The 12,087-nt window shown below is 36.7% G+C and overlaps 1 protein-coding gene across 5 annotated transcripts in view; it reads left to right on the forward strand.

Annotated features, from left to right (window-relative positions):
* Positions 1-983: 983 nt before the first annotated feature.
* VNN1 (vanin 1) overlaps positions 984-12,087 on the forward strand; it is a 33,853-nt gene continuing 22,749 nt past the window's right edge. Inside the window, exons 1-4 of one of the 5 annotated variants that reach the window (XM_081295164.1) lie at positions 1,802-2,132; positions 6,147-6,210; positions 7,772-8,002; positions 9,427-9,557. In XM_081295164.1, coding sequence (XP_081151290.1) covers positions 7,790-8,002; positions 9,427-9,557 — 344 coding nt within the window. In that variant the 5' untranslated portion in view covers positions 1,802-2,132; positions 6,147-6,210; positions 7,772-7,789. The other 4 variants (XM_081295163.1, XM_081295165.1, XM_081295166.1 and 1 more) reach the window with 4 other exon arrangements.

The following is a 12,087-nucleotide window of genomic DNA, read 5'->3' on the forward strand; positions in this document are numbered from 1 at the left end:
TTTTTCAAAAAGAAATATCCCAGCCAACATCTATTGTTATCATGAAATAAATCTTATTCGGATGATAAAATCATTTTCAACTTCTCAGGTTTTTAGAGTTTATCCTTTAAAGTATCCAAGTTCAAGGTAATGCATGCTCCCCTCTTATCCTACTGACTACTTGTTTGTTGATGAAAATAAGGAATCCCAGACAAAAATAAATTAACTAGATCAGTGGAGAGCTGAAATTATCTTTCATATTTGGGAGAATGTTCTAGTTTTTTTGTTGGATTTGCTTAGAAAAGAGAAGAATAAGAAAAACAAATGAGAATTTCACAGCTCAATATAATACCCATCTCCCTAACTGTCTTGAAAATGCTTATGACTTAATAATTTTAATTTCACAAGGGATTAGTCTAGTAGCATGTCACCCTAAAAAATTTGAGGCAGTAGAGCATTTGGCTGACCCGTACAAGGCCCTGCCTGGGTTCCATCTCCAGCAACATACACACACACACACACACACACACACACACACAAAATAAATAAAATTGAAATTAATATTAGCATTTGTTGTTGTTGTTGTTGGCCATAGGAAGTAGGATCTATGCCCCAGAAGCACTCAGTGTGTATCATTATGACATGGAAACAGAGAGTGGCCAATTGATGCTATCAGAACAGAAGTCTTGGCCTCTCAGCAATCCCACCTACCCTGCAGCCCTTGACTGGAGTGCTTATGCCAAAAGTGTCAAGTTCTTCCCTTCTGAGCAGCAGGATTTTCTGGGGATGGTTTATTTTGATGAGTTCACCTTCACTGAACTTAAGGAAATTACACAGTTTGCCAGAAGGATCTGTTTGTCATTTGTCTTACAAGATGTCTGAGAAGCGAGTAGATGAGGTCTATGCTCTGGGAGCTTTTGATGGACTGCACACAGTGAAGGCCAATATTATTATAGGTATTATAATATTATAGGTAAACATGCATAAGTGTGTTTGTTGCATTACTAATAATTATTAGTTTTTCTTCCAGGTCATCATTACCTTTCTTTAAAAATTATGCTAGAGTCAGTCAAAATTGGTAAAATGTTACATTAATCTTTTTTTTTTTTCACCCAGAACACTCAATTTGTTTCATCATAGCAAGAGTGAGTTAATTTTCTTGGCAAGGTAAAAAAATAAAGTAGATTGATTAGTTCTTAGCAGATCAAGTTTAAGTTTAAAAAGATGAAACTTCTGTGTATTCTTTTCCCACCAGGTCAAATAGTGTTTTTCAGATCATCTTCAACTGAGGTCTCCTGTTTTCAGTTGTGACCCAGTTTAGCCACATGGCCATATCTCTAAAAGAGATATTTAATTAAACTGTTTATGAAATAATCAAATTAGAATTTGAAATAGCTATGATTATGTGAAATACACTCTGATTTAAAAAATTTGTTTCTATTCCATTTGTCTTCTCTAAAAACATAAAATCTGGATTCACTAAATTGGCATTAGAATTCACAAATAAGTTCTGATTGAAATTAAACAACATTGCTTAAAAGGCAACTAAAACATTCCTCTACTCTGAAATAGAATAATTCAGCTGAGAGAATATTTTCAAATTTTTATGACTACTTTTATTTTCTGTATAGATATGCACATTACTGAAATGCCAAACCACAGCCCTGAGAACTTGCCAGGAGCCTGTGGGTTCAGCTTTTACCAAGTTTGAGGAGTTCTCTCTCAGCATCACATTTGCAACAAGCTATGTTTTTCCACAGATTGTCCTAAGTAGCAGTCAGCTTATCCCTGAAAGACATTACAAGGTAGGAGGTTTTCAAGATGATGACTTTCTTTGTGCAGATGTGGTAGAACAGCATAATGATAATCTTTAAAGTAAAGGGACAATATGGAAGCATTATCATTCACATTCTATGAGACACACCTTAAAGACATATGGAAGCCATGAGAGGAATGAAAGTTGTGGTTCTAGATTATCTTTGTGCTGTGATAGAGGAGTTGGGATTCTTTTTTTTTTTTTTTTCAGAAGTGTGATGTTGAAATGCAAGGCAACAGTGAAGTCACAGAGAAATCAAAATGGATGCATTGATTGCTGATAATGGCAACTAATGTCCTGTACCTTTGCATGGTATAGAATGTTCAAGTTAAAAATGGTACATCTATGATTTATTCCTTGAGTGTTTTAGTTTGAGAATTTGTTGTAATGATAGTAAGAGTTAATACTTTGTATAGTGTTTCATGAGCTTAGAGAGCACTTTTTAAAAAAATGCATTATCTTATTTGATCACCTGTGAAACGGATTTATTTGCCACACTTTCACCCAAAGTTCCTCTAGTATTGGATCCAAAACAAGAGGCTAAATCTTTGGATACCAAATCCTGCCTGCTTTTTATAACCTTGTGTTGCATTAGGAGGAATGTTGTGAAACAAAGCCCCTGGGCTGGAAACCAAGCTCTGCATTGGAATTAATCCTTTGCTTTCTTTGATTAGGTTTCAAGAGATGGACATCTAAGGAGCCAAACTGGAGTCTCTTTGTCTGTCTTAGTTATGGCTCTCTATGGAGGAGTGTTTGAAAAGACCCTTCTTAGGGACCTTGGAATTTGTAATGATCCCATTCACCAGGATCTTGCAGGATTAGTCTGACAAAGAGACGGGCGGGGGGGGGGCGGGGGGGGGGAGAGAGAGAGAGCGCCCTTGGTGTCCAGTCAGGATACATGCCATAAACTTATTGGAACAGCAAATAAACTAAAGAAGATTTAAAAAAGCAATGGGTATGCTATGATTTGATATGGCTTGCCCCTCCAAAACTCATGTTGAAATTTAATTGCCACTGTGAAGTACTGAGAAGGTGGAAAATCAGGCCTTTGAGAGGTAATAAGAATTAGATAAGACCATGAGAGCAGAGCCTCCATGATAAACTCCTGGTGGCTTAATGAGAAGAGGAGACCAGAACACATAGGTACACATGTTCTCTGTCTCAAACCATGTGATGCCCTGCACCTCCTCAGTAAGAAGTCCATCACCAGATGTAGGTCCTTGGCTTTGCACCATGAGCCCAGATAAACTTCTCTTCTTTAAAATTTATCCAGGCTTTGGTGATGTTATTAGCAATAGAAAAAGACTATGACAGTGTGTGTGCTATTTGATGCAGCAAAAACTCATTCCATGTATGTGTTCCTGTAAGTCTGTGTATGAGTTGAACATATATTCAAGTGGGAGGAGGGCCTAGAAAAATTCTTTTGTAGCAACCACTCTATGTAGGCAAATATAGCTTCCATCCAATAATGGTTAATTTTATGTGTTAACTTTACTGGACATAACTGGCTAGACATTATTTCTCTTGTATATGCCAGGGTGTCTTGAAAATAGATTAGCATTAGAATTGGTGGACTGAGTTAATCAGATGACCCTACCCAATGTGAGTGGGCATCAATGAATCCCTTGAAGGCCTGAGTAGAACAGAAAGGCAGATGAAGGTTTTGTTGATTTTCTGCCCGAATGCTTCAGTTAGAATGTAGATCTTCTGGCTTCTGGTGCTCAGGCCTTCAAATTGCATTGGAATGGCATCATCTATTCTCCATCTCTCAGGCCTTCAAACTATTGCCCCAGCCTTCTTGGGTCCCCAGCTTGCAGATAGATGTCAGCTCATGAGATGTCTCAGTCTCTATAATTGTGAAAAACAGTATCATATATGTCCTAATTATCCTAATTATCATAATCAATATAATAAATAATATAATACATAGAATATCTGTCCTATCACTTATTGACATACATAAAATATAGGCTATCATTTTATCCTATCATTATATATCTCCTATCATCTTCATTGCTCCTAAGAATCCCAATTAACACATGTCACTATCATTACACAGGGTGAACTTTGAATATCAAATAAAAAAACAGGGCACCTCATCAAGTAATTATGAACAATTTTGTAGCTAATTAGAATTGTTCCACTATCTTTTTTATCACAGTTTATTTGATTCTTATGATCTATTTGCAAGAAAATTAGACACTTGGAATTCAAATAAAAAATAAATTATCTCCTTCAGACTACATCTTGACTTTTTTCTACCTAGGATCTACCCAATTCTGAGTAAGCCCTCTTGAAGTACTCAGAGATTTGTTGCAGCATGTGCAAGGCCAGGAGCTTTCTTAGAAAGGGCCACCCTGTCATCTCTTCCCCTAATAACTTTTGGCGCATTTCCCCAAGTTCTTTGAGTCCTTTACCTGGCTGGTCATTGATTACCTCTGGGAAGAGACTCACATGAGAGCACATGGATTCTCTGGAATCCTTAGGGGTGGTTGAGGATCATTGAGTTAAGAGATACCTTTTACCCCTACAAAATGCATGATAATTGCATTTCTAGACTTCTTCTAGGTATTTATTCCCACTCAATATAATTTAATCCAGTACCAGGAAACCAGAGATGCTCTAAGCAGCAGAAAATGTTTTTGGTATTCCCATTTCCATCTTTCTTAGATTCTTGTTATAGGAACCATGACCCTTAGATCCTAGATGACACCGCATTGTGGCTGGATTTCTTCCATCCATGTGGGATATGGGTACCTTCCCTCTTTATGGCCTTATACTGCTTCCTTCTTAGGCTTGTTTCTCATAAACCACCATTGGAAGGTGGTTATGCATAATGGCCCCAGCTTCTTCACCACCCTTTATTTCATGCAGTCTTATCTAAGCAGACTTCTGCACTCTTTTTATCAAAGAAAGTTTCAAAAATCAGATCTCATGGTCATTTCTCAGCCCTTACTTTCCATGAGAGAACAACTGAACTACTCCTCCTAAAGATCGTTTACCCCATATCTTTTAATACCCACTCATGCTTTTTATTTTCTTTCACCTTTGGCTTTCCTCCCTTCCTCTCCTCATTTCCCATTTAATTTTCCGTGACTTACAAGTCATACTAAACTCAACGTTCACAGACTTGACGCCCTTCCTTTTCTCTCTTTCTTTGGAGAGTAAAGCCACTCATGGCTTCATCTAGTATTTCTGATACTGAAGAATATAACTTCTTGGTTAGCAAAACAAACAAGCAACCAAACAAATTCCTGAGAGCCAATTTAGGGTGTTAAATAGAAATTACAAGAAACCATTGTTTTGGACTAAATTCCTGCCCTGGACCCCAATAGAACAGGCAAAAAAAAAAAAAAAAAACTCAAAATGGAATCACTTATTACTAAAGTTCATTGTCACCAAATGGAATTATACTGTTTACCTGACCCTCTGAAAAATCAGAATCAGAGCGATAACAACCAAATTTCCCAAACAGACCAGTTTCAGTTGGTAGTATAATAAAGATCTCTCTGCTTTCATCTTTACACAAAAGAAGTGACCTGAAATAACTGGATCTTAACCAGTTAGTTATTTTTCCATTGTTCTGTCTCACTTTACAAGAAAGTAAAGTGAAACGACAGGCCCATTTTTTGTCCTTTTGTTTCTTTCTTCAGCCTTCTGTGTCTATAAAACCAGCTTATTTTGCTCAGGTCACAGGAACACTTATTCTATTTTATGGAATAAAGTTTTGCCCAAATCTGGAATTTAAAGTAAAGGCAATCAAGATCTTTAAGCTAAATTGTTGTAATTTTGTCCTGTGACAAGGCCACCAATAATGTTAAGGAGCTTCATTCAAAAATGCAAAAATAGTTTTATTAAGTCCTATGTCAAGAATATATATTCTGACCACATAAACAACTTATCAGGCAAATTAAGGTCAATCCGGAAATTGACGTGGAGTTCCAATGACTAATTATCTACAAATAAATACATAATTATATATTTTATAAATTGTTTGTATAATATATACTTATATATTTTATATATATTTTAGCATCAACACAGAGGCAGACTTCTAATCTTTCACCACATATACAGGTGGACCAGTGTGTACATGGCTTTTCAGATGTCACCAGGCAAAGTGCAAGAGGCAGTGTTAATCTCCCTCAGTCTTTGTTCTCAGCTCCTTCTCTTGGTTCTGGTTCTCCCTGTTTGAGCTGGCAGGACTTGCTTCTGAGTTCCTTCTGGGACCTGCTGCTTTGTCAGCAAAGTTCAGGCAGAGTGGGTCTTCCTTCTGTCTAGGCAGTGAGCTGTCCATTTTCCGTTCAAGAGGCAGTTGATTTCATTGGCTCTTGGTGCTTCCTGTTTCCAGGTCCTGTGAGGGACATGGTGTTGCAAGAAGTGCAGTGTTTCATCTGGAGTCTCATATACGACAGGTAAGTCAGAAACGGATTGATAGCATGGTAATCCTCAGGGGCAGGGGAAGTGTCCTATGGTACTATGATTCGTCTTATTCTTCTAGTGAGCCTGTACCCAGCCAGGGCTGTAACCTTACTTCACAATTGCATCTAAGCTTTTTTCTTCTATCCTTAGGAGGATCGTGAACCAGGTAGAGGCAGCTGGGGCTGAGATTTTATCCTCCCTTGTGGAAGGGTAAAAGGAGATAGATTTGAAGTGTCCCTTCCCCCAGGTAGATTAGGCCCTGGTAATATGCTTTCCTTTAAGGGCAGGCTTTTGCTAAGGAGAAGAGAAGAGAGTGTTCTGGATATATTTCACAACCATCTTATTTCCCCTCTCCTCGCAGGAAGCACAATGGGATTTTTACCCTAATATTTATCCATTTTCCCTGAGAATCTGGTAGGGTTTCTAGAGGTAAAACTCACGCACAAAAAGATAGAGAGAGAGATTCCATAACCCCATTCAAGAGTTTTAACTGTCAATATTGTCCAATATTGCTGAGTTTCTAGCAATTCATCCCCTGCAGGTCAGAGTACTTGCTCCACATCAGACTCTGGTCCTTTAATTTTTTGTCTTCTGTATTTGCCTGTCTCTCCAATTATAAGGGCGACAATTTATCCTATGACCTCAATTCTCTGATGCTTCTAAGAAAAGTTTGTTGATTTTCTAGTAGTTTGGCTTTTTTCTTGTGGTGAGGATGAGAGAGATGATTGCTAAGTTTTTTACATATTGGATTGGAAACTCATTGGGAGGTCTTCATTTAATATTTTTAATCGAAGAAGTTCAAAGTAGTATTTTTTTTAACCTCTGATTGACTCATACAAAGATTCCTTTTATCCATTGTTATGTAACCATTACATCTCCTTCCAAAATATCTAGCCTTCCTTGCTCACCTGGATGGGTGGCAGGTCCAAAGGAGGCCAACAAGAAGAGGGAGCTGGTGTTTATTGTGTGACTCAGGAGGCCTGGAACTCAAGTGCTCACACAAAGAAAGTAATGTTGAAGTCCAGTGCCTCTGAATGTGATCTTATTTGGAAACAGTGTTGGGAGCCAATTTATTAAGATGGAGTCATTCTGGAATCAGGTAGACATTAAATTGAATGACTGATGCCAATATGAAAAAGGGGAAATTCACAGGGACAACACCATCTGAAGAGACACAGGGAAAAGATAGCCAGGGACAGAAGTCTGGAACACATCTTTCCCTCAGAACCTGAATAGGAACCAACCCTGCTGACACCTTCTCTGAACTTCTCACCTCAAGAATGATGAGACAAAACATTTTTATTATCTATACCACCGAGATTGTGATATATTGTAGTCCTGGCAAACTAATATGAATACCTTTCCTTATTTGCTCTTCCCTAATCATCCCTGCAAAAAGGATGAAAAGGTCTTTTGTTGCCTAAGGATAATATGAAGGCACAAAGTTTTCTTAAAATTAGTCTTTGCACTTAGTTTTTAAAGTACTAACTTCCGGGAACCACGTGACCACTTGTGTTTTCGTCTATAAATAGTAAGACACACTCTGTTTTGCAGTACTCTTTGGACTTCAGCATGACTACTACTCAGTTTCTGGCTTATGCGGCAATTTCGGTTTTCTGTGTCTTAAAAGTCAACTCCTTGGATACTTTTATCGCAGCTGTTTACGAACATGCAGTGAGACTGCCTGATGACCCCCTAACCTTAGTATCTCCTGAAGAAGCATTGGCATTCATGAACAGGAATATTGATGTTTTGGAAGGAGCGATCACGTTAGCTGCAAATCAGGTACCATCTCTGCCATCTCTCCAATGTGCTAGATTCTATGAGAAAGATAGGGTCCCAGGGGAGAGATGTTGTCAGGGTCTGTTACAATTCTGGGTGATGTATGTATCAGGATAGCCAAGATCCTTTGTTTTACAGTTAGAATCTCACTTTACTCTCAAAATCAACAGAGTAAGGACACTCTTACACTCCCAACAAAGAGAGCAAAGCTAAGAAAGGAATGGTTTGGTCATCATTAAGAAATAGCAGACCTTTGAGGAACTTGCTATAAATTCAACATATTCCTTTTTTCTGCTACAGATGGGGGTGGAGGATAGATGGGTCAGGGAACAGGTACTATCCTCAGAGTATTCATGGCCTCAGTGTCCTCTTGTGTCCTTAAGAGTTTGCAGGTTTTCAGGTAAATTTATAATCTGAAAACATGATTCAAGTTAACAAATGACTTGCAAGTGTGTATTATATACTACATGCTTCATTCTAATTATAGGATAAAAGTATATGTATTATTGAACAGTAAGTCCTGGAGTTAAATGAAGACGTAAGTTTGAAGAAAAGCCCATGCAGTTTAAATGTGTGGTTTGGACAAATAAGATTTAAATAAGATATTCATAGGTCAGGTATAGATTAGAAATAAGAGAGGAAGTTTATAGGCACATACTTATTATACAATCTGTTGATGTATATATATTTTTTAAAATATATTTTTAGTTGTTGATAGACCTTTATTTATTTATATGTGGTGCTAAGAATCGAACCCAGTGCCTCCCATGTGCCAGGCAAGTGTGCTACTGCTGAGCCCCAGTATATTCTTATGTATATTAAAACATGAGGTTATCAGGAGATCTGATGCTCTTTCTCAATTAGTCCAATTATTTCTTTTAAGATCACAGCAACCTTCAAGGTGACCCTCCGATCCAAAAGTGCTCATGTTAGCTCAGGCAGTACTTCTAACCTTAGCACAATTCAGGTAACTGTTGTGTGACTCTCCTCCTTCATTGGAGCAGGAATCCGGTTTTCAGGGTGCCATGCAGGGGAAAGCTAGAGCAGAAGATAAAGTAAACAAAGAATTTGAGTTATAAATCAATCCTGGCACAGTAGTCACAATAATTGTCCAAAGTTCAGGGAGGAATTGATTTCAGGAGAGCTAGTTATATAATTCATGATTGCAGAGAATGGTCTAGAAAATTATTAACATCTTTGAGAGAATGAAAAAGCTATCTAGAACAGCAATGGCAGGATTAGAAGACTAAAGAATTTGGGAAAAGAAAACAAATTAGATCAATGTGGAAAACAAACAAATAAGATTGAAAGGGGGAAGAAAAGACTCAAATGGATGTTAGCCATTCAGTTTCTCTTGCATCTCTACCCCTTGCAATTTTTCCCTATTTGAGAAATGTTTTAATTAACTATATATTTTTTTTAAACAGGGAGCACATATAATTGTGACTCCAGAAGATGGTATTTATGGTTACAATTTCAGCAGGGAATCTATCTACCCATACTTGGAGGATATCCCAGACCCTCAAGTGAACTGGATTCCCTGTAATAATCCTAACAGGTAAAGAGAAAGAGAATGTGAAAAAGTCGATCATGAACATCAACTTCTTTTGCCCGGGAAAACTTTGCATAGATGTGTTGTGAACTCTACACTTCAAAATACTTTGTTTTTCATTATTATGGATGTATTGATCAGAAATGTGAATTGTGAAATCACAGAAATTAGTATTAGAAAATGGCTTAGAAATCATCACATTTCAGCCAGATGTGGTGGCACATAATGTAATGTCAGTGACTTGGGAGGCTGAGGAAGGAGGTATTTAGGGGGTGAAACAAGATCCAAATCTTAGTCTCTAAATTCTTGCCTGTGAAAAGAAAAATATTTTCCTGTGCACGTTTGTAATTTGAAACTGTATGAGCAGATCACAAAAGGGAGATATGTGTCCATTTAGAATGAATGATTTTCCTATTTCATTGGTCAAATAGTTGATGAGGCTAAGGTATTAAAACCCTTAAAGCTTAGGCTGATTTTTAAAATTGATTTTTAATAAATAAATAAATAATAAATAAATAACAGCGGAATGCATTACAATTCTTATTACACATATACAGCACAATTTTTCATATCTCTGCTTGTATATAAAGTATGTTGACAACCCAATTTTTGTCTTCATACATGTACTTTGGATAATGATGTCTATCACATTCCACCATACTTGCTAATCCCTTGCCCCCTTCCTTTCCCTCCCACCCCTCTGCCCTATCTAGAATTCATCTATTCCTCCCATGCTCCCCCTCCCTACCCCACTATGAGTCAGCCTTCTTATATCAGAGAAAACATTTGGCATTTGTTTTTATGGGATTGGCTAACTTCACTTAACATTATCTTCTCCAACGCCCTCCATTTACCTGCAAATGCCATGATTTTATTCTCTTTTATTGCTGAGTAAAATTCCATTGTGTATATATGCCACATTTTAGTTATACATGACAATAGAATATATTTTGACAAATTATACATACATGGAGTACAACTTCCCATTTTTCTGGTTGTATAGGCTGATTTTAACCTAGGAGGTGATCTAGCAGAATTGTGCATATTGCTTAAATCTGGAATAGACTAAAGAAACATTAAAATAGCACTTTTAATACTAATGTAGAAAGCCAATATTTTACATACCTGGGAGAATCATGTTAGTGAAAACACTTCTTTCCGAATGCACCATGGCTAACATTGTTTTAGGAATTCCTCTTTTGAATCAGCTCTCAAAACCACACAAACCAAATACTATAGCTACTGATAAAGTCACCTTGATTTTGACAGAGTTCAGTACTACTTATCTTAATCAATCACTTTATTCTCATTCCATTGTATCATAATTATTTCTTATATAACCATCTCCCATGCCAGACCTTCAGTGTCTTAAAGACCAGAATTCTATTATTACTTTCATTATGAATTGAATTGATTTTTCTTCTGAATGGCATTTCCCTTCTCTATGAGTTTGACTACTCTAGGAATTTTACATAATGGAATCATATAGTATTTGCCTTTTTGTGATTGGCTGATTTTACTTAATGTTCTCAATCATCCTTGTTGAATTTCTTTTCTTTTTTTTTAAAGGCTGAATGATGTCTGCATGCGTGCGTGCGTGTGTGTGTGTGTGTGTGTGTGTGTGTGTGTACGCCACATTTTGCTTATTTATTCATCCATAGACCCTTTCTTGTTTTGCTCTATGAACATGGGTATATGAACATCTCTTTGATATCTTTCTATTTTAACACTTTTGGGTTTATATTCCAAAATGAAATTGGAATAGTTTTTTTTTTTTGAGAAACTAATAAACTGCTTTCTATAATGGCAGGTACTTTACCACCAGTATGCAGGGTTCCAATTTTTCCACATTCTCACAAACTCTTGTTATTATTATTAATTATTATTTACTGGTAGTAGCCATCCTGATGGGGTGTAAAGTTGTTATGTCATTGTGGTTTCGATTTGCATTTCATTAATGATTAGTCATGCTGAGCATCTTTTCATGTGTTTATTGGTCATTTGTACATTTTCTTTGGAGAAATATCTATTCAACCCTTTTGCTCATTTTTGAATCATTGTTGTTACTGTTGACTTTTAGGAGAGCTATATGTATTCTGGATATTAATATTAGTACATATTTTTCTTTGTACCTTGTAACTTTTTTTGACTTAAAGTCTATTTTGTCTGATAATAAGAATGGTGCTCCTTGATTTTTGATGGGATTATGTCATGATTAAATAAAATGTTATACATGAAAAATGCTTTTAGTGGGCCAGATTTACTGAACACTGTATCTTAGTCTAGACTACATAAATGTGCTCAAAACATTTGCATTAACCTATGGTTGGGCAAAATCATCTAATATAAAGCCTATTTTGTAATATAGTGTTGAATATCCCATGTAATTTACTAAATACTGTACTGAAAACAAAAAACAGAATGGGTGTGTGAGTATGCATTTGCACCATTGTTAATTGAAAAACTGTATGACTACACATTATAGATAGTGGATCATCTGTATAGTCATCCTCATAACCATTTGCATAAAATATCT

This window comes from Spermophilus citellus (assembly GCF_964194105.1).
Source record: "Spermophilus citellus genome assembly, chromosome: 5".
In the NCBI taxonomy this organism is placed as follows: Eukaryota; Metazoa; Chordata; class Mammalia; order Rodentia; family Sciuridae; genus Spermophilus; species Spermophilus citellus.